This window comes from Mus caroli, chromosome 6, assembly GCF_900094665.2.
Source record: "Mus caroli chromosome 6, CAROLI_EIJ_v1.1, whole genome shotgun sequence".
Taxonomy (NCBI): Eukaryota; Metazoa; Chordata; class Mammalia; order Rodentia; family Muridae; genus Mus; species Mus caroli.
Genome location: NC_034575.1, coordinates 8,448,207 through 8,472,616, shown reverse-complemented (window position 1 = coordinate 8,472,616; position 24,410 = coordinate 8,448,207). Strand labels below are relative to the sequence as shown.

General features: G+C 36.9%; 1 protein-coding gene across 1 annotated transcript in view; it reads left to right on the top strand.

Moving 5' to 3' along the window:
• The window catches only part of Thsd7a (thrombospondin type 1 domain containing 7A), a 393,851-nt gene that overhangs the window by 228,272 nt on the left and 141,169 nt on the right, over window positions 1–24,410 (top strand). Inside the window, exon 5 of the mRNA XM_021165189.2 lies at window positions 22,822–22,977. Within this exon, the coding sequence (XP_021020848.1) occupies window positions 22,822–22,977 (156 nt within the window). The remainder of the gene's footprint in view (window positions 1–22,821; window positions 22,978–24,410) is intronic.

Genomic DNA, 24,410 nt, shown 5'->3' with positions numbered 1-24,410 from the left:
TACATATGCAGCTAGAGACACAAGCTCCTGGGGGTAGTGGTTAGTTCCTATTGTTGTTCCACCTGTAGGGTTGCAGACCCCTTCAGCTCCTTGGGTGCTTTCTCTAGCTGCTCCATTGGGGGCCCTGTGTTCCATCTTATAGATGACTGTGAGCATCCACTTCTGTATTTGCCAGGCACTGGCATAGCCTCATATGAGACAGCTATGTCAGGGTCCCTTCAGCAAAACCTTGCTGAATATACATTCTTATAAGTAGCTCCCCCATTCCACTTTCAGCAGAATGACAGACTACATTATCTGGAAATCATCTTTTCAAAACTACTTAGGCGCCCAAGATACAGCATTATTTCAAATGCTTTTAAGGACAGAAGCAAAGCCTAGATTAAGGAATTCCCAGAACAAATGAGCAAAGTTATGCTGATGCTTTCTGTGGTTGTCCTGGGGTGGGAAATGGTGTAGGTTGAGGGTTATACATTATGGCGACTTAGGAGCCATGAGATGGATAAGCAGCATGATACAACACATTGCTGTGTCATCTAATGTGGTTAAAGCTCTGAGTGCTTCAGGAATCCCAGCTTGCCTTTCAGAGAGATGACAGCATTATAGGGCAGCCTTAGCCTCAAGTTGTGAAAAAGAGCCTGTCCAAAGAGACATGGTGGTAGGCCTGCAGGCAGGCTGGTTTTACTTTCAAGTTGATGGTCACATTGGGAGTCCTCAGTGGGGAAATAAAGTTGGGGAAATAATATAACAAATGGTACTACCTAGGGTAAAAAAGCAAAGGTTAAAATCATTAAAGAACACAGAACATGCCATGTCTAAAGACAACACAGGACTCTTCTACAGTACAGTGCACCAACCAAGACCACACATTTCTGTCTGTGAAGAATGTCATGGGTGTACACATTAGTTTGAATCTGTCAATTGCCTTTGGTAGGATGATCTTTTTCACAACAGTCATTCTCCTAATCCATGAACATGGTTGGCCGGTTCATCTTCTAGTGTCTCCCTCATCTTTCTTTAGAGATTTAAAGTTTTCATTGTAGAGGTCTTTCACCTCCATGATTACACTTGTTCCTAGATTTTTTTTTCAGCTACTGTACATAGATGTGTTTCTGTGATCTCTTTCTTAGCATGTTTATTATTGGTACATAAGTTGATTTCCTATACTAACACTGCTAAAAGTGGTGATCATTTCTAGAAAATTTCTGTGACTCAGTTTTGTATAGCATGTTTACTATGTTAGCAAATAGGGATAATATGACCTATTCTTTTCTTGTCTGTATCTCTTTAATCTCCTTCAGCTGTTTTTATACTTTTCTAAGGCTTCTAGTACAGTATTGAAAGAGTGGCATAGTAGACATTCCTGTCCCCTTCTTGGTATTCTTTCACATTTTTCTTCATTTAAGATGATGGGTTTTGTATGTTTGTCATATGTAGTCTTTATTATGGTGCGTTATATTTCCTGTAACCCCATTCTCTCTAGGACTTTTGTTAAGTGTGTTGGATTTTTGTCAAAGTCCTTTTCTGCATCTATTGAAATGTTTGTGAGATTTTTGCCTTTACATTCATTTTTAGTATTTATAACATTATCAGATTATGTATATCAAACCATCTCAATAACTTCTGCGTAAAGCCAATTGGATTGTGATGTGATGAGATGTGGTGTGCTGTGTGTGTGTGTGTGTGTGTGTATGTATGTGTGACATGCTGGCATTCAGATAGCAAGTATTTGTGATTTTTCTTTGTTGCTGATATGCTTTTTATGAGACTTTGGCAAGAAAGTGGGTGTTTGAAAGTGATCATTTTGTGTCCTATTGTTTAGAATAATTTGAGAAGTACTTGTTGGTTGGGATCCTGGATTATTGATGCCATAATTACAACTGCTGCAAAGTATATGAACTAACATAATGCATTGTATTTAATAATGTGATTATTGATACTATATTTGTTTAGAAAGTCCAACTGAAAGATTTATCCTACTAAGGAAATAACATAATTAGAAGAATAAATGACTATATAAATTAAATGATATTTGATCAAAAATGTTCTTTACTGATCATAATTTCCCAAAATTTTGTGCAGTATCTCTAGAGTAAAATAATATATTTGCAAATGTAAGTCCAATGGTGCTTTCAAATGATTAACTCTTTGAATAAAAGGAATGAAACAACAAAATATTATAACCATCTCTTACCTATTCCATTCTCTCATTCCTGTTTCTTTCTTCAATTTTCTGATGGACAATATAAATGCCATTGGTCAAAAAATCATAGATAATAATAATTATTTATACATGCTTCTTGAACAATGTTGCATGTGATACTCTAACAGGATTTATGGAAAACAATATGATAAACGGATAATGCATATTAGTTCATAATTTTATGATATGTTAAGAAGCTAGAAAAATACATTATGTTCAACAGTGTGAAATTAATGCAATCTTTATAAATATCTAAATGTAAATCCCTACTACTCACAATAAAAATAATAGTTATAACATTTATGATGATGATCATATTTATTAATGCTCTTTGCTAATTGTTTGCTCGATTGAAAAAGTGAGTGCTTATTCAAGGAAGAAGCAGATGGGACTGGGTACTTGACACTGAACTCATCCCATGTCTGTTCTCTCAAGTATTACCTTTCTGCACCTATGTGCATCATCAGTTTAGGTATAGTTTTCTTGGCATTCTTTTATCTGAGCAAATATTCAGTCACAGCAAAGTTTGATATGTTGAAGATAGAATTTTTCAAAAACAGCTTTGAACCTTGTCATCAGAACTCTTAAGTCCTGATACTATTGCATTTGCAGCTTTCTCTACTTGAAGTTCAGAAATTACCCTTCATGAGGCTGACACAGGAAGTTTCTATTTACATGCCCATTTAGGTCTACCCAAGTAACCTCTGGGTATGCTATACTGCAGCTTAACCATCATAAAGATGGTCCATATTAGTTTATTTCTTTTTAAAAACATTTTAAATGGATATTTTATGTATTTACATTTCAAATATTATCCCTTTTCCTGGTTTCCCTTCTGCAAACCACCTCTCCCATCTACCCTCCCCCTGCTTCTATGAGGATGCTCCCCCTCCCACCTACCCATTCCCAACCCACTGCCCTGGCATTCCCCTATGCTAGGGAATTGAGTCTTCACAGGACCAAGGGCTTCACCTATTGACGCTAGACAATGCCCTCCTTGGCTACATATGGGGCTAGAGATATGGGTCCCTCTATGTGTACTTTTTGTTGGCAGTTTAGTCCCTGGGAGCTCTGGGGGGTCTGGTTGGTTGATATTGTTCTTCCTATGGGGTTGCAAACCCCTTAAGCTCCTTCAGTCCTTTCTCTAACTCCTACATTGGGAGTGCTAAATCCAAAGGTTGGCTGTAAGCATCTGTCTGTCTCTGTATCTGTCAGGCTCTGGCAGAACCTTTCAGTCAACAGCTATAACAGGCTCCTGTCAGCAAGCACTTCTTGGAATCCACAATAATGTCTGGGTCTGGTGACTGTATAAGGGATGGATCCTCAGATGGGGCAGTCTCTGGATGGCCTTTCCTTCAGTCTCTGCTCCACACTTGGTCCCTGCATTTCCTTTAGCCAGGAGCCCTTCTGGGTTAAGATATGGAGATGAGTTTCTTTACTGTGATAAAATACCTATCTGGAAACAACTCAATGGAGAAGCGATTTATTCTATCTTAAAGTTTGAAGTGAGGCCCACCATGGTCAGAATGGCATGGTAGTTGAAGTGTGAGGCTGCTGAACACATTGCATCCGGTCAGGAAATAGAGAGAAATGAATGCTGGTATGCAATTTGCCTTTTAGTTTTCATCCAGTATAGAACCCTGACCCATACATTTGGTACCACCTAGAGTTAAGGTAGGTCTTCATATCTCAATCTAAACACCTCCCCCACAGAGAATGTAAACTATCCACAAAAACACTCAAAAATAAAAAATAAAAATAAAAGTAAAAAACTAACCCAGAGACTCCTCTCTGAGCTAATTCTATGTCTTATCAAGTCAATAATCAATTTTCACCCATATACTTATTTACCAGATAACTGATTTTCTCAAAAGCTTATGACCTCAATGTATCATTAAAGAACCACCTGAATATTTTAAGAAAATGCAATTCCCTGATATTGTCCAGTGACCATTTTTGTGTGTTGGATTATGGAAACCATAATAATGATTCACCTCTTGAAAACTAGTTGCTAAGCATTGTGAAGAATTGAGACTCCAGAGGAGAACTGAGGACCGAGTTCCAAAGCTGATAGAATGTTTATGGTTTTCTGGTTCTTTAAGAAAACAATGCCTGAAGCCACTCAGGATTTACTAACAGAGTTGGTGAGACCCAGCACATGAATGTCCCCTAACCTTAACTTCTTATATGTGTCTCAATTAATCTTGCTTTAATTCTAACACTGCTAGCGGCCTTTGTACATGGACAAACAGAATCACTGTTCTAAGCTGAGAAACAGAGGTTAAGGGCATATGTCCAGAAAAGCCTTTATCCTATACTTCTTACAATAATACCAGGGAGAAAGCAGGGATGGAAAGAGCCCACTGATTGTTTTCAGAGGTGAAGTTGTCTAATCTGTACTCACAGAGTCCTGTTTTACGTTACTTGGCTGGTCCTCTATAAAAATCCAATATATCTTGCCAGGAAGTTTGGGGATGACAATATTATTTCATTGTACATCGGCCCTATTTCCTGAGATGGTAAGAATCCACAGCTGTTAGCACAGGACCTTTCATTAAGAGCAGAAAGATAGAGGATCAAATTTCTCCTCCCATGACTTGATCAACTGGCTCTGCTTTGTATTCCTTTTGTAACCCTTAAGCATTATTTTGTGGAGTCTGCTGTAGATGACTGATAGCACCAGAAGGATTCCTGAAACTAGCTCTCAGGGATGTGCACTGGAGAATGAATAGCATTTCTTTCAGAGGCACACTCCTGCTATGTAAGGATGTAAAAGAAATGGCTTGTGGCTGGCACTAGCTGTTCGCTGCCTTGCTAATGATTACTCAATAGGGAGTAGGTACTCTCTCCAGTGTTAACCGAGGAGTACAAACTACATTGTGGAACTCATTAATATTTATTCCTTCTAAAAGCAATGGGCAATAAAAAGGGAAATAAACTGGGGAGAATAGCAATGGGGAGAGGAAGCCATGACAACAGATTCATCTTGGAAAGGTTTCACCATTTATTGCACACACACAGAAAGCCCTATTCAAAATGCAAGAATCCATATTATAATATTATTAGTCTGGAGCCCAGTATTCTATTACACAGAGTCATTTTTAAAATGTATGTGTTGACACAGTGTACTGGATACAAGTATGATATTGTCAGTTTTATTAATTAAAAACAAAATATTGAAGACAATGCATGACTTTTAAGTATTAACGTATTTTATAATATGCAGTTGATGTGCTTTTTTATCATTTTATATCTTTGTACTCAACAAAGCTGCATAGCCTCAGTGTAAGAATCTATTCTGTTCATACCCACAAGAAAGAACATAGTGTCTCTTGAAGGTAAGGTCCCTGCAACACAGACAGATTACATCTATTATTCTTTCATCATTTAAAATGCCTTCAGCCACTTTCCTGGTTGTTTAACTATTGAGTCCCACTTTAAGTAACGATATGGTCTTCAATCATCTTCTTTTATTCAAAGTCCATAACCTTCTTATGGTTCTGCAAAAAATATTATTTCGCTATATTTAATTACATTCTTTTACAATTACTTCATGGATATTCATTTCAAACTCTTAAGATGTTAAGCTTCTAAGAGACTGCATAGTGCTTTCTCTCTCCATTAAACTTCTTTATTATAACCCATACTTCTCCATCAATGCCTGGGTGCTTTCACTCTTCTGTCATTGGAAATGGGTTTAAGAAAGGTGGAGAGCTTCTTCAGTTAGAGCATGTGGACTTACTGGACATCTGGTTTACAGAATATCATCTTGAAACAATCTATTTGACCCACTGGCCATTCCTTCCTTTGTTTCTCTTTCCTCTGACAAGACTCAATGTTATAACACATTTGAGGTCTACCATCAGGATGTGATTTTTAGTACATAGCAAATAAATATTATTTTTCATTTATATGTTTGCTTATCTGGTTTAGTTGAGAATAGGAGAGAAATTTTTAAAATAAGAGTTTTGCTCCAAATCTTTGCATAAAATAAAACAGTAATTGTACGTTGGCCTTGAGCAACCCAGGGGCAGATGCATTGTGCAGAGAGCCATGTTGACATATGCTTACATTATATATAAAATTACTCCTTTCTTGGGAAAGTATAGACTTTCCGAAAGCTTTCACTTTATTATTATAAAGCAAAAAGGAAATATGGCTAATTTTACTTTTGTAGTCGTTGGAGACAGAATAATTGCAGTTTTCCTCCCTTTGTGAGTCACTGTTTGAGAAGTTAAAGGAACACAGCATTGCCAAAAGGTTATAAAAGAAATGTTTGTAATTGGATTATTTAGTTGCTCTGAAAGATTATCTTCACCTTTAACCCACACATTCCATCACACAGAATCCTGGGGGCCTGAAATCTCTGTATCTAGGGAACATTATAGTTGTAAACCTCAACTATTATTAACATAAATTTATAGTGAAAAAATAGAAATATTTGGAAAGGAACAAATTCTTTTAAATGTTTTTCCTAGATATATTACATGCAATAACTTGGACCCATTACATTCTAACTCCTTGATGTGTATTAAATGTACTTTGAAAACAAAAGCTTCATTCAATGAAAAAGATAGTGACTTCTTACTGGCCTCCAAAAATCTATAATAAAAAATAAAGCAAAGTCACTGTGGTAGACAGTGTTTTTCCATAATTATATGACTAGATGGTTAATTAGAAAACAATTTTCCCTGACATTATGAAATAAGAAATGACAGAGCCCAGACTCAAAGCCAGCTTTTTCATAACTAAATATAACTATTCAAAAATATTTTCCTGCTCTGTGAATCTGATGCCCTGTAAATGTATAAAGTAAATTAGCTCTTCATGACTTTCTCAAAATTAGTATTATAAACTTGTTACCTAATTCAAGAAATTTATAGAATCATATGTCAAACATTTGAATTTACCTTTATTATTCTATTAGTTAAATATCCTATCTCTTCACATTTCTCCTTTGCCTCAAACTACTCAGGCAGTCATCCTTAAATCTTGTCACCCCCCCCACCCCATTATGTATTCATTTCCATATAGGAACGTGGAGCACGGTCGGCATCGCAAAGCACACAATCAAGTGAAGATTTCTTTTTCTCTGTGTGTAAATGCTGCATGATGAATTCATCTCACTCTTAAGCCACTAACTTGAGTCATCTTCTCACGAAGAGTGTCTACTATAAAGAATCTACATATTTTATGGAAGACTATTATTGTTCTCCCTTTCTCATATTGCTCATAAGGAAACAAGAACCACAATTCATAACTAGTAAATGGGGGTTTAATTCTGTTAGTGTGAACTCTCTAACATGGAAAGCAGTTCACACCAGGTGATGTAGTAAAACACATCAAGATAACTTTTTCTGTTAGTCACATAAAATTATGGTAACTGATTATTCTTAAAATTAAAAATAGCAGTCCCATAAGTTCTGACATCCTGGCTCAAATAAACATAACAAGACTGGCCTTGTGAACTTTCTAATTGAGTTGGCTTCTAAAAGTGCCTTAGTTCAGTTGCCTTTAGTTCTTTGTGCAGGGGTGAAGCCTCTTGGACGTTTTCCCACCCAGTTTGTCATGCTCATTTGTTCCAACCTTGTTCATCTTACATTGGATGTCATGTTTATGAGACTTTATTGGTGTAGATTCAGATGTTATGAAGAGACACAATCTCATAGTCAAATTCCTGATTCTTTGGCTCTTGCAATGGTTTTGCGCACGATTCTTCAATTGCCTTAAGCTTTGGGTACAGGAGTATTTTGTAGATGGTTTTATTGGGGCGTGGCTCCACAACTCTGCACTTTTATTTGCTGTGGTTTCCTAAGTAAAGTTGGGAGCAGAAGACTTGGTCCTCCTAGGGACCCACACAGCAATTTGTTATTATATATATAGAGAGATACAGATAGATAGATAGATAGATAGATAGATAGATAGATAGATAGATAGATAGATAGATAAATTGATAGATAGATATGTATATATATATATATGCATACATACACGCAAATACATTTTAGCATACACAAACAGTACAAATGAGGCTGTGAACATGATATGAGAGAGTTTGGAGGGAAAAATGGAAAGAAATAAAATGAAAATATGGAATGAAATTACAGTCTCAAAAACAAACAGCAAAACAAAAATACAAGGCTTGAACAAAAAACTAGAACCTTAAGTTTTGCTTGATTTTTTTCCTTCATCTCTGTTAGAAGAAATAGTTTCTGGGCCTGGAGAAATGGTTCAGTGATTAAAACAGCTTATTGATCTTCCAAGGGATTTGGGTTCAGTTTCTAGCACCTGTATCAGGTGACTCACAACAACCTGTATCTACAGATCTGTGTGATCTGATGCCTCTTCTGGCCTGCACAGGAATGAAATGAAATTACAGACTAAAAACTTATTCAGGAACACACACACACACACAGACACACACATACATAGAAAATACAGATTCAGTCTTCAATGCTATTTTTGTTCCTTTACAGCAAATATTTTTATTGAAAAATATATTTCTGATGATTTTATGCATTAATGTAATATATCCTACAGTTAATTTTACTAGAAAGGCCCCTTTGAAATAATTTCAACAGCATCTCTCCTGTATTAACATAAAAGTATAAGTCAAGGAGAACAAATAAGTGGGATCAACATGATATGGCATAGATGCACAGGTCTCCACTATACAAGATAGTCCGCAAATGGAATTAGAGGACTAGCAGTCACAAAGGAAAGTTTTAAGACTTTACAAAGAAACGAGCTTGCATAAATCACCATCTCTGTTCTACACATGCATCAGTCCAGGGACACATAAACACCTTTACCTAGTCAGATGTGCACAAGGCACTAATTCAGTATACTTGCAGTGCCCTCTTCATAAAGGCCAACAGGCAATTTTTCTCTCTGGTTTTCCCCAAACCAGAAACTGGTGCTTTTTCTCCACAACTAGTTCTTATGATCTCATGGGCACAGTGAACTTCATAATTATTATAATAATTCTTTTTACATTCATTATTATATGTTTAGAGCTAGCATTTGTGATCCAAAAACATTGGTTCAGGAGTCAGACTTAAAACTAACTAATTTAGTTACATAAACATATGTTTGTTTATCATTTTATCTTGAAGACCATGTAAGAACACTAACTTATCTCTTCTAAGAAATGACATTATTGTTAATTCTGAGTTCCCCTGGTATGTTTTAAAATTTTGCTAGGGCTGGTAACAAACATCATAGATTTGAGGACCTTTGATTTTCTTTGATGTAATAGTGACAGGGAAGAAGGAGACAAGAGAGATGCTCAGTGCTTATCTTATGTGAAATGGTCTTCTACATGGTTTACAATTATTTGCTCCTTAGACCATAAGCCTAGGAAGTAGGTATCATTATTGCTATGGAAGGTTGAGGTATAAGAGGAGTTAATAGTTATATCCATGATTGTCAACCAAGGAAGTCTGAACCTACCTTTTAACTGTAGTGCTGTAGACTGGGGATCACTAATAGCTAGCCAATTTGAAATGTTAAAGAGACACTTCCTCCCTAGATACTAATTTTAGAATATGTGCCTTTAAAAATTCTAATTTAGTCTCAAAGTCAAGAATCTCTTAAAGTTACGCTTTTGATGGTCCCAAAACATTACAGTTAATTCATGTATTCAACTTCTCTTGTCTTCATGTGCTGTTGAGTGCTCTGTGCATTATAGGCATTATTCTGCATGTTAAAAGCAGAGATGTTAACAACGCAAAAAAAAATTCTCTCTGTCATCACATGATTTTTATTTATTTATTTATTTATTTTGTTTGTTTGGTTGGGTTTTTTGAGACAGGGTTTCTTTGTGTAGCCCTGGCTGTCCTAGAACTCACTCTTTAGACCAGGCTGGCCTGGAACTCAGAAATCTGCCTGCCTCTGCCTCCCAAGTGTCGGGATTAAAGGTGTGTGCCACCACTGCCTGGCTATCACATGATTTTAATTGAAGGAACTAGATTCTAAACAAATAAATAAGAAAATAGAATATAATCACGTGCATTGTACAGGGGATTAAAATAGGGCTACTAAAGCAAAAAGAACACACAGAAATAAAGCCAGAGTATCAATAAATATGATTACCAGCTAATATTAATTCTAACAGAATAGCTTTCAATGATAGAGACAGGAGACAAAAAACATGTATAATTAATAACATAACATGAAATCTAGCAGTAAATATTCAAAAGGATCAGCACAGCAAATATTTCTGGCTTCTGTTTCCTGCCAAAATAATGTAACTGGAACCATCCCAATAAATACTCTGAAATTTGACAAAATATGGAAAAATAGCTATTTGTGAGCATCAAGTAATGTTCACATTATGAACAGAGCTTTACAATTTCATCTGTGCTTTCCTGGAGGTTCTACCACAGAGAAGAGATGAGAAGAAAAGTGTTGGGTCAGTATCAGTTGGGCAAAGAAGTAAAAAAAGAAAAAATCTAAATTCTGCACTGCTGAAGTGGCTGGGGGAATATCAGGACAGGACACAGACTAGGAGAGACTGCTTTGTACATGAATAAGCAGGGTCCAGTTGTCTATATATGCCTCTCAATAAGTCCTCAGTCAAAGTGTGGCTGGCTGTGTATATACAGGAAGAAATCCTTGAGGCACAATGGTGGCGACCTTTGTCTGCAAAACTAAGCACTTAGAGGATACTTGCTGAGTTCCTCGGGTTAAAGGGAAGGACCATACTGTCTCAGTTAAGTTCAAGTTTGAAGGACACTAGGCCTAATATGAATGAGCTTGGCCTTGAGAGAATCATTAGTTTCTTCCAGTAATTTAGTGTGCAAAGAAACTTAATATAAAGCCTTATAAAGGCAAAACACTTCCTATCCAAACCAAAAAACAACATCAATAAAACACTGAAATGACGCAGACACTAGAACAAGTAAACAAGGACCTTCAGAAACAACTGCTGAAAGCCTGTCTCAGAAAAGTCATCTTGAAGAATGGCTACATGGAGGTGAGGATCCACTTAGGAACGTGAACATTCGTGATGCTCCATCCAACTCTCTAACAGACAAACACAGAGTAGGCTTAAGGACTGGATTTGGAAAAACAAATATAAATCTAGGTGATGTGAAAGAAACTAGAAATTACCATGTTTGAATAAACAAAAGAATTATTGATCTTGAAGATAGAGAAATAGAATCAATCAGATCTATAGGAAAGAAAGACATGATAGTGAAGGGGACAAAAAAAAAAGACAGTCTGTAACTTGTGTGATATAACAATGTGGAAAGTGTGGTCGTGATATTTTATAGGGAGACTGGTCTGGCAGAAAACATGTTGGAATAAATAGCATTCAAAATTTATTAAATTTGTGAGAAAAAAATCAGCTTACAGATCTATGAATCTCAGCATTTCTCAAGAAGGAAGCATACTAAAGCACACAATAATGAAGTTTATTGTAGAGCAGTCTAGTAACAGAAAAAGGAAAAATTCAAGTGCAATTCATACATGCGAATGGAGATAACAAATGAAGGTTGAAGTTTTGTCAGAGAAAATGTGAACCTTGAAACAATGGACAATCAGAGAGAGAAAGAGAGAGAGAGAGAGAGAGAGAGTGAGTCAGAATTCTCTATCCACTGAAAATACTTTTTTATTATAGAGTATGGCAAGCTGACTTCTTGAAAGAAATGGCAGCTAAAAGCATTTGTTGTGAAGCACTTAAGAGTACAGAGTGAAAATAGAATGTGTCAATCATGTGATCTTAGATGGTTTATTACATTTTTCTATGAAAAAAAATCAGTGAAATTTTAAGTGAAAGAATCTATGTCCTGCAGTGGGAATCATGTCTGACATACACCAAGTCCTCCTTTAAATATCAGGTAAAGCCAATGATTGAGAGTACATTATCCTTCAGCAGGAATGCTAGACACAGTTTAGAAGTATCTCTGTTGGAGGAAAGCCGTGTTCACTGTGAGAGCTGAGCCTAGAAAAGTAAGATTGTAGGGCTCAAGTTCTCTATTCTGCTCAGAATATTACTCATTTCTTAAGGGTCTCTAACCTCCCCCATCTCTGCTGTTGCAGAGAGCTTCATCTGGCAGAACTAAATCATATAGTCTTGTGGAGAAACTCACTTTCCATTTTATATTAGTAGCTCCTCAAATTTGTTTGGAGCCAGGTGGTCAGACCTAAGTCCTGATAAATTAATGTGTCTTCCCATCTGCAGTGCAGCTGAGCCCATTGTAGAATAATTCCCTGACCAGAGAAACAAGCTGAGAAAACCCATCCTGAAGAGTGTCCTATGAGGATTCCAAGAATGAGCTCAGAGATGATCACAAAATAAAAATTTGCTAAATTCTTTTGATACCAGACCTCTGGTTAAGGATGTACCTCTCAATTATTCTCAGGTATTCTTCTCACATTGTATACTACCTGATTCCTTAGTAAGGCAAGACCAGAGGCCTAAATCACCAGTCTACTCTGTCCCGTACCCCCGGAGAATCACTATGCTGACATGCAAGTGTAATGGATATGTAAATATGAGGCTGTCATTTTCACTTTGAGTGACAGGAGACACTAGAAAGCACAGCCATTCTGTTTCTCTGTGCGATATTTGAAAACTCCCAGAATTGCTTTGGGAATAAGTGGGAGGTCTAAAAGCTGAGGGTGCTCACCCCTCTCATGACACAGATACTCTCATTTTTATTGTCAAAGGAGAAGCAATTTTAAATCCATGGAAACACTGAACTTAAAATATATAATGATGATGATAATAACAACAATAGTAATAGAGACTAAGATGAAAGTTGTCAAATTGCAAATGAAGTTTTAGAGCAAAGGAGTTGAAGAAATAAGTATGATGCTTAAATATTACGGTAAAACAAGCCTGCTGCAGCAGAAGAATTGCAAGTTGAAAACCTTCCAGGTTTATAGAGTAAGACTAGCACAAGCCAGGGCAATTTAGGGAGGCCCTGTCTCAAAACTTAAAAGTTAAGCCAAAGGCCAAAAATGTTCCTTGGTGTACAGTGTCTTTCTGGAGTATGCAAGATCCCAGGTTAAATCCCCAATAGTAAAGATAGTGTGTGTGTGTGTGTGTGTGTGTGTGTGTTTGTGTTCTATCATTACAACAACAACAAAAAAAGAAAAACAATGGTCAAAGAACAGGTGAGATAACAGGCTTGATGTCAACTGAAATACTAACATGAAAAGCACAGAGCTATTTTTAAAAGGTAAAAATTTTCACAATAAAACGTAGAGACTATTGATAAGTTATAATAGATTGCTTCAACAGAAATGGATTAAAACAAGGACACTTTAAAAATCAGCAAGAGTAATAATTTGAGAAAGGAAAAGAAGATAATAAAACAGGCCCCAAATGAGCCAGGTTCAGACTCTGTGCAGTAGTTGTGATAAAAGGGTCGGAACAGAGCAATGCTTGGTAATTTCCATGTTCATTTCAATCACGTGGAAAGCTCTTAAAAGTCCTGCTATTCAGGCCTCATTCTAAACCATTACCCTAAACAGTATGTCGAAGAGAGGAATTTGGGCATCAGTAGTTTTAAAACATCTCCAGCTGATTCAATGTACAGCAAGAATGACTGTGTCACAGGAAGTGCCATCCAGGGATTCTCAGAACAATGCAATTTCTTCCTGGAGTATTGTGACTTACGGCCTTTACAGGGAGACTTAGGACTGGAGACACGTAAAAGCCAACACAGCTAGAGCTAGTTCTTAGGGATAATCATGAACGAGGGTTTAGGGAGCTTTCTTTCCTTCCTCCCGTTCCTCAGTAGGCTATATTTATTTTTAATTTTTGCCTGAAACGAGGTTGTACCAGCAAACAAAGAAGGGTAGCAGGGATTGTCCTTAGGAAGATTTCTGGCAAGCTGTGAGCTCTGCTGGGATAAATGGTTTAGAATTTCCAACATCATTCCTCCAAGCAGTTGTATTAGGCTGAATACACTATACATCCAAGGAACTCAGTTTATATACTGCAGTAAATAAAAATGGGGATTAGGAATCCAAAAAAAAATCTATAAATCTTTCACCAATAAAAAGAAGTAATATACCCCTTAGGGAACTATCTTTGGAGTCTTGTAGCCAAAGACAATGAATGGTAAGCGGTTTTTCACTGGTATGCATATGGCTGCTCTGGAGTGTGTCTGGTTATTTTCTGATAGGTTAAGATGTAGTCGCATGGAGCTTTATGGCAACCTGTGGCTCAATTTAGCTGCAATTCTCAGGCTGTTTTGAAAGAACAGTCTGAGTATTACTGTGTGGGGATCATCTGAAGAGCATTTTCAAAGTCTGCGTCCCTAGATCATGGGGTTTTCATCCAGCAAGAGGGAACCTGTGTTTTTGGACTCTGATTCCTAGGAGTATACTTCTTCCTTTACTGCTGCTACCCAACAGTTGCCTCGAGTACTAACAATTGAAAAACTACCATTGCAAACTTGAGCCATGGATCATCAGAATCATGACCGTGTCTCCTGATTTTCTCGCATTTCCAAAAGCTATACTACCATGAGATGCATTGTCTCTGCAACATGTGGTATTTATTTTCAAGAAATGCATATTAGAATTGAGATGACTGTAGTGTTTTACTGCAATTTTTTTTGAAGGAGCCTGTGCATAGATTTGACAAATCCAGTTGTGGAAGAAGTAAACATTAGCACTCCTCATGCTGCAGGCTAGCAAATGAGGAACATGGGAGCATGGGGTTTTCTGTTGCTGAAATGTGAAATGTATTTGAATCCAAATGCCAGTTCAGTTGCAAGCTACTGAAGGGGTGGAGGGATGGATTAAATGAAGGTATAGCAAAAGCCAAACAGGAATCCAGTAGGATTGCTATATTAACTGTGGTATAGAGCAAAGCCCACTGACATACTGAAAAGAGGTATGGCATATAGACTCACTTCAGTGTAGGTAGTCAAGTGCAGGCAGAAATTACCCAGTGACAGTCATCTATGTGTGAGATATTTGAACAAAAACCTCTGGTGATGTTCTTGTCTCATCTCTATCACAATTGCTAAGCAAATCCTCTCACCTCTACATGCTATCTTTGTTCTATGCTACTATTAGCCTTGGAATTAAGCCACTTATCCCATGTTGGGAAGACTTTTAACAAATATACCTGTCTGTATCTCTGTCCTCCACTACTGACACTCTGCCAACCAACAGAGCATCATTTTAAGTACAGTCACATGCCACATTGTTTTGTAAGTCATTCCATTTGTAGAAGTTTGTTCTTGAAGCCCCAGCAGACTAAAATACACTGTCATTTCAGTAGCTGCATGTAAGGTAGATCGATCAGTGTGCCACGCTGGTTGAAGATCTTGTTTGACTGGGTATTAATTTCTTTCCAACACTCACTTTAAGAAGATTGTACTTCATCAAAATTCTAAATGCTAATGCTCTGTCATTTTGTGGATAACATGCATGTTGTGACCTGATTATTTTAATTTAAAGTATCTATTAACACCTTGCTCTCAGTTACGGCCATTATAGGTGGAAATTTGAGAAAATAGGAAGTGTTGAAAGATTTCAGTGGGATTTTTTATATGCGCTGTTCTAGATTGTGTCCTGTTTAAAAGAGGCAAAAGCAGGAAAAATTATATTTTCAGAGCAGCAACAGATGGTGCATCTGTGTAGTAGGACTTGGAGGCCCTCAACAAGCTGCTGAGAGAATGTTTGAGGTTTAAATACTAACAATGATTGGCATCGCTGTAGAGATGTGTATTTTGAAAAGCCCATGCTTATAAGTATTCTTTTATGAAACAGGGTCAGTGAGGAAAAACATACCTGCTTTTGTTTTTATAAGTACTTAAGTGTATTGTACTTTTCTGTCTTATGAATCAGAACATGACCGTGGTTACTTGCTGTGGCCTTGTATTGGATTTTCCTAACACGACCAACAGAAATAGGAGAAAACACCCCATGGGTACTTGAAGTAAAGAAATAGGTCAGCCAGAGGCTGGGCCCTTGGAGACATATCTCTTGTGAGACTATGCTAAGGCCTAGCAAACACATAAGTGGATGCTTACAGTCAGCTATTGGATGGATCAGAGGAACCCCAATGGAGGAGCTAGAGAAAGTACCCAAGGAGCTAAAGGGATCTGCAAACCTATAGGTGGAACATTATGAACTAACCAGTACCCCGGAGCTCTTGACTCTAGCTGCATATGTACCAAAAGATGGCCTAGTCAGCCATCACTGGAAAGAGAGGCCCATTGGACATGCAAACTTTATATGCCCCAGTACAGGGGAACGCCAGGGCCAAAAAGTGGGAGTGGGTGGGTAGGGGGATGGGGGGGTGAGGGTATGGGGGACTTTTGGGATAGCATTGGAAATGTAAATGAGGAAAATACCTAATAAAAAAGAAACAAAAAGAATTGGACAGACCAAGGCAAAGGACAACTCCTGTAAGACTGAAGAGTCTGTGAGACATAGGGAAAGACCAGTTTCATCTAGCCTTCTAGTGTGACAGTGAAGGCTGAAGCCAAGGTTACCAAGGAGTCCTAACTTGGATGCTCTCCCTCTGACAGTTTGGGAGGTCACTCTTCTGCTGTGGCATTGTGGTAGCAGAGCAGCAGTAACATGGTTGTGCTCTTCCAAAGTCCACTGCCTCAGAAGTCCTCCTCTCCCTGCTGAGAACCTACGATAGAAGAGATCCAAATGTTAAAGCAGAACGTTCCCAGAGTTCAAGTTCATCCAGGCTGGCTTGTGATATAGTATGTGACTTTGTCTTGAAAACCCAATCAATAAATAAAATAAAATAACATTCTTAGTTATGTTATTCTCGGCTATGCCAGCTTCTTTGTCAAGCATTCTCAGTCTCTTCTCTTCCATAACTGTGACATTAAAACTAGAATCTACAGCTGATAAAGACAAGAAAAGAGGCCGGGCAGTGGTGGCACACACCTTTAATCCCAGCACTTGGGAGGCAGAGGCAGGTGGATTTCTGAGTTTGAGGCCAGCCTGGTCTACCGAGTGAGTTCCAGGACAGCCAGGGCTACACAGAGAAACCCTGTCTCCAAAAGCCAAAACCAAAACCAAACCAAACAAACAAACAAAAAATAAAAATAAAAACTTGGTAATTCCTAAGAGAGTAACACTCAAATAAATACCTAGTATTAAGTACTCTGATGAAGTAAGTAAATGGGAAACATTTACAAACTCCTCACTTGATTTGTGATCTCAACAGTATTCAAGAGGGTATCCTAGCAGCAAGAACACTCTCCAAAGAGGAGTCTTTGGTCCACCACAGATGGCTTGAATGAAAATCAAGGCTAATTGATACATGAAATTTGTTTCTTGATCCATTCATGCAGCCTGTATCTTTTGACTGAAGAATTGAGGCAACTAAATTTAAAGATATTATTGAAAGATGGCTGTTGATTACAGTTATTATGTCTTTGTTATTATTGTTTTTGTTCTCAGTGGTACTTCACATTTCCGTAATTATAGCTTTTTGGCTTCTTTATCTGTTCCTCTCTACAGCCCTGAGTATTGCTTCCTGCACTATATTTAGATTGGTTGGTAGGGTATGCTGGATATCAATGTTTTATCATGGTAAGCTTTCTATCTTCTTCAATGATGGCAGATCATTTTTCTGGATCAGCAATTGTGTTCTTTTATAACTTGGAATGGATTCTTCCAGGCTCTTCTGGATTTCAGAGTTTGCATTGAGAAATAAACTGTTATTTTAATGAAGTTTCCTGTGCACACATGCGTGTGTGTGTGTTTGTGTGTGAGTGTGTGTGTGTTTGTGTGTGTGTGTTTCTTTTTCAGCTTTCAATACTCTTTCTTTATTCTGTGTACTTTGAGTTTTAACTATGGTATTATGCTGTAGAAAGTTTCCTTTCTGCTATTTTTCATTCGGTGTAGTGTGTGCTTCTTTGTGTTTATATAGCTGTATCTTTTCTTTGTTTAGGTAAGTCTTCTTTAATTTTGCTAAAGATCTTCTTTGTGCCATTGACCTAGGATTCTTCTCTTTCATTTATTCCTAGAAATCAAAGGCTTGCTCTTTTCATGGGGTCCACACTTCCCTCACATTCCTCTCCTTCATACCTTTTTTTTTTTTAATTTTAGGTAGTTTTTTTTAATATAATATTTAAATTTTTTATTTACATACCAAATGTCATCCCTGGCTTCCAGTACCCTCTCCCAGAGTTCTTCACCACATCCCCATCCCCTTTGCCTCTGAGAGGCAACCCCATTTCCTGGGACATCCAGTCTCTACAGGATTAGGCACTCATGCTCTCCCACTGAGGTCAGGCAAGAAAATACTCTGCTACATATGTGCTGGGTGCCTCAGACCAGCCTATGTATGCTCTTTGATTGGAAGCCTAGTCTCTGGGAGCTCCCAGGTGTCCCAGTTAGTTGTCACTGTTGGTGTTTCTATGAGGTTGCCATCCCCTTCAGGTCTTTCAATCCTTTTCCTAACTCTTCCTTATTGGTCCCCAAGCTCAGTCCACTGGTTGGGTGTAAGTATCTGCATCTGTCTCAGTCAGCTGCTGGTAGACCCTCTCAGAGGGCAGCCATGTTAGGCTTCTGTCTGCAAGCACAGTGTAGCATCAGTAATAGTATTGGTGTTTTGTTTCTGCCTATGGAATGTATCCCAATTTGGCCAGTCACTGGATGGCCTTTCCTTCAGTCTGATCCATGTTTGTCCCTGCATTTCTTTTAGAAAAGAACAATTCTGGGTCAAATATTTTGAAGGTGGGTTTGTGTCCCCATCTGTCCACCAGACATTTCTTTAGGACTACTAGGTTTGTAGGAGAAAATATTGGTCTGTATTTTGGTAGTAGATTTGGATGTTGGGAAGTATACATGAAGAGAATGATCAGGCAACCTTACCTACTTAGTTCCAGTCACAAAATATTCAGGACTTGGTTTGGGAGTATATATGTAGCATACATGTTTCTGCATGTAGATGTATGTAGTATAAAATGTTTCTGTAGGTTGTGGGAGCATGGGTCCTAGCTAGAGGCTGGAGGTTGAGCACAAACAAAGCTGTCCAGACTAGGCCACTGGACTGGATATGAAACTCAGAATGCATCTTAGAGTTCAAGTAAAGTAAGTAGAGGTTATTAGGTGGAGTTACTTGTCTAGATGCTGCCAAAAGATATGCAGAAAGTGATAGAGGGTTATGGTGCAGGAAAAGTTCATAAGTGGTGGATGGGCCATGGGGTCATGGCCAGAGATTTAAATGGGAGTAATGCAAACAACAACAACAACAACAAAACAAAACAAACAAAAAAAGAACTAGACCAAGGTACTGAATAAAGAAGCCAGATTAGATGTGTGGGACAGGCATAATTTTCAAACTCACACTCTCCTGTAACAGCCAATGTCAATATTCTGTAAGAGTTTATCACATCTCACCATAGTAAAGTAGATATAATAGGTACCAGATATAACTATTAAAATAAAATATTTAATTTGCAAATCATATTGACCTTTGAATGGAAATAGAAGTCTCCCCTTTATTGCTTGCTATGATATATTTTCACTTAAAGTGCTCTGCATATACAAAGCCCCCAAATATTTTAAACCTACAAATGTGAATGAGTCTCATTGTGTGTTTTACGTTTGTTTAGGTATCCCCTAGAAATCCAGCCACCATAAGCTCATGAAGCCTGTACAGTTAATTTTGTTTAACTTGTATGACAAAAAAACGTTTTAAGAACTCAACAATAATACCTAAAATGTATTAGATATATTTTTTCCTGAATCATGCTACAGACAAAACCTAAGTGATAAAGTTGCAGTAGTGATAATTGTTCAGTCTGAAATCCAAATCTCACTATTAGACAATATGAAACCAGCATAAGACACTATGTCATTTAATAAAGACCTATACAAATCATTGGAAAACTGCAATGGTAAAATTAGTATTTTTTTAAGAAGCTCAAGTAATACTTGAGATTTATATTAATCAATACACAATATGTTTATAAGAGAGCATAAAATAAAAATCAATGAAGAACTAGAAGTGTACACAAACAACATTCTTTCATTCTCTTTAATTAATGAGCATGTGTCCTTTTGGAAAATGATGTCTATCAAATAGAAGTCAGTTAGTTAATATATATTATCTTAGGGCTGATATGGGTGACTTATCATTGAGCAAGAATTAAGAGTATTTCACATTGACAATACAGTCTAACGCCCTATTCATCATTTCTCTTCTAAAGGCCCAGGATTTCTGTGAACAAGGTTTTAATATGCGTGCAATACATCCAAACTAAAATTAAACTTCTGACAATATGAAAGAGAAGTGGACACACAGGGATTTAACCTAATAACGTACAGTGGGAAGAATGAAAGTGCCAGAGAAACAAGGAGTTTGTAAATGTGTGTCTCCTAGGAATGCCAGAAGCCATAAAAATCTTACCAACATGACTTCCTAAACATGAGATGAACAAAGACAACACCAAATAGACATGTTAATGTGGACAGAGAAAGCTCAGGAGGTCTCAACTCTAGACAGTGAACTACAGTCAATTAAGGAATGCTGGAATCTGGAGAAATAGGCTGTCTAAGAAAGAACATATCGATTGGTTACTCAGTACAATCAGCCCTAAAAACATACATACATTCATAATACATACATACTTGTATGTGTGTGTAACATTATATATATAGAAATATACTATATAGATTTAGCAGGATAGAGATAGAGATGATAGAGACAGAGATATAAAGAGACCATGCAATTGAAAGAGAGCAAGGAGAAGCTTATGGGACAGGTCAGAGGGAAGAAAATGATATAATTATAATATCAAAAATAATGCAATTTTTAACATCTTTAAAGTTATCAAGTTTTATATAAAATAAATTTCTTAGACTAGTTTTTCTCAAAATTATATGACGAGTACACTTCATCTTTAGAATCTAGTATTTTCAAAATTATTTAATAGTGCTAAGGTTTCATTGGTTTTTTTTTTTTCTCTGTGACTTTAAGGAGGACGATGGATAAGCTGTTCAGGTCTCTGTGAAGTAATAGGTCTAGTTTAAAATTTTTCAATGTGAAAGATTTTCAAATGAGAGTTTTCATTTGTTTTAACTTTCAGTGAAATCAACTTCATAACATACACTTTTCTGCAAAATATGCATCATTACTGTCTAGAATTTTTATATTCTGAGAAATGGAACACTTATTTCTGTGCTTTCTCTCACTGATATGCAAGTACCTTCCCTGTTAGAAAGTAAGAAAATCTATCATTCTTTTGACGAGCTTTGGCTGGTGTTCAAATACATTTACAACATGTCTAGAGTTGAGCAAAAATCCTTGCTGTGCTTTATACTAACCAAAGTTTAGGTGCCTCTCAATTATTTCCATGGTGGTGTGTGTAGGGAATGGAAGTATAAGTACTACTGGAAGATATTTTTCTGAACATCTAGTGTAGTCATAAGAAGAGTCGCATAGCCTTCAGAACTAATTTCCATTAGATGACTTCATGTATACAGAAACTTCAGTGGCACACAAGCAGTTACAACCTGTTGTAGAGCTTTAACAATACATGTCCATTTTCAGTGATTTTATTTAAAAGATACATAGCTTAAATTACTTTAGTCCTATATGTGTATCTAGATGCAATCATACATAATTAGAAACTAATGGTATTTCTCTACAAAAATGAAAAAATACACAGCACGTCTTATTTAAATTCTTTAGTCAACAAATCTGAGCTAGCCAAATTCTCAGAGTTATTGTTTAAAAGAAAGATATAGCCAAAATATTTTTAAACAAAGGCAATTCTAGCTACTAATGGTAAGCAGTCAGTGATAGAGGAATAGATGATAGATAATAAGTACAGGAATAATATTCTTCTGTCCACAGAGCTTATATAGCTTCCTGGCTTATTCATCCTAAACAGTATACAGTATCTATCTATCTATATACCTATCTATACATACATATATATATATATATTCATAAATATATTTTCACATTAACTATCAAATATATGTGTGTACAAAAAATAATCAGTAATCATCAAAAACATAGAAAAAAATAAACAGTCCAAAGGACAAACAACTCATACTTTATTGACCAACTTATAAGTAAGCGCAAAACTGTAAGTTGAGTTCCTTAGCAGCTCTTAGATTTACAGATATTCAGGTAATAGGCTGGGCAAAATATCTGAGCATCATTGGATTTTTCTTGAACCTGGAAGTCAAAGGTCACACCATTTGATCATCTTTTCCCATGTATCCAAATAATATTTCTCAAACCAGTAGAGCAAAGTAGACAGGATTTTGTTCTACACAAGCCACTCAATGGCTCTTTTTGCTTGTTTAGTAAAGGTGTGTACTTCTTCCTGCCACGCTCAATGCTCTAAAAAGTACTCTGTTTAGAATTTGAATGTAGATGTTTAGGATACATCTAAAAGATTATTTTGCTAATTAAGATTATTTTGCTAGTAAATTCCTAACTCCATGGCCCAAGCACTTCATCAGACTTCTAGTCCAGTTTTATTTGATGATGTGTTACTCTTTCTTTTGTTCTTAGAATGTAGCAAAGAAATCTTGGGCTAATGATTTGGTAACACATTCTCTTCTCTGAGCACACATGAGAATCATGTTATTAACCATAACATCTGTTTTTGTCAAATTCTTAAGCAATATCTTTATTTTTCTCAAAACAGCTTCAAAACCTGTGGACTCAAAATTATGCTCTGGCCCTGTTCCTAACACCACACAGTTGTGCCACGTTCCTTGTCCAATTGAATGTGAGGTTTCACCTTGGTCAGCCTGGGGACCATGTACTTATGAAAACTGTAATGACCAGCAAGGCAAAAAAGGTATGTGATATTGATATGACCTGTTTATAACACCCACCAATTAAGGCAGTTTTGTAAGTCTCATGTCTTCTTCCAAAACTACCATAAGTTTATCTGAGCAGTTGTCATGTTGTGTTTGGAAAATATTGTATCTTTGTAGTCATTCACTAACGCTGGCTCCTGTATCACAGAGATCTGTGAGCTGGGGAAAGCGGAATGTGGTACAGATAACTTATGTAGGACTCAGTATAGTGCAGTCTCCTTTTCTGTACTTCCACTTGTTGTGAGTCTTTTTGTCAACAACTATCCTCTGTGGAAGCTTCTCTGTTGAAAGTTTAGAGATTCGTTATTCTGCGGGTGTAATGATAAGTCATTAGGATTTTTTTTTAATATTATGTCCACTCAGCAGAATAATAGTTTCAGGTTCTTCCCTAAGACCTAGGTTCTCCATTGCTATAAATTGCTAGGCCTGGTGACTTGCCAAGTATGGGATTACTTTTGTGGTGTAGACCTGAATCCAATCAGAAAGTGGTTGGGTGCTTCCGTCATATCCATGCCACAACGGAACCAGCAGATATGTCTTGTAAGGCTAGTCATTATTTTAGTTTCAGGGTTCTCAGATAGGTAAGATAAATGCTTACTATTTCTCGTTGGGTACTGTGCATAGTACCTCCTAGTACTATAAAAATTTAAGTAGGGCCAAAGCTTCCAGGTTGATATAAGCTTAGAATATTCCATGTTCTATGACTCAATTATATAATGAATTTTACCATCAAGTTCTGCGTGATACCCAAAAGCATTCATAATAGCCTGTAACATTTGGAAGTCTATGGAACTCACTAGTCAACAACTTTTAAAGAAATAACACATTACTGTAACTGGGATTTGTGTGTGTGTGTGTGTGTTTTGAAGTAACATGTGGTATCTAATTATTTTAAATATTTATTTATTTAGTGTGAGTTTATTTATTGTTCTCTTCAATTTATTTATTGTGAATTTATATATTGTTCTCTTCAGACACACCAGAAGAGTGCATCAGATCCCATTACAGATGGTTGTGAGCCACCATGTGGTTCCTGGGAATTGAACTCAGGACCTCTGGAAGAGCAGATATGCTCTTAAGCACTAAGCTATCTATCTCTATAGCCCCCAAATTCTTTTTATATATGAATATACATATAATTTTGGAGAATGCTATATTACTTGGTTACTACATGACTTTTTCAAAAGGTCTTTGTGTTAATCTATTCCTCCTCTAATGCATATCCTATCCATTTCCTACAAAATTTAATCCTACATTCTCATTCTCTGGCTTGTTCTGTCTTCACCTACATCTAGCTTGTTCTGTCTGCAACCTGTCTCTGTAAAACTGTTGGTCACTGCCACACTTCTCTCTCTCTCTCTCTCTCTCTCTCTCTCTCTCTCTCTCTCTCTCTCTCTCTCTCTCTTTCCTT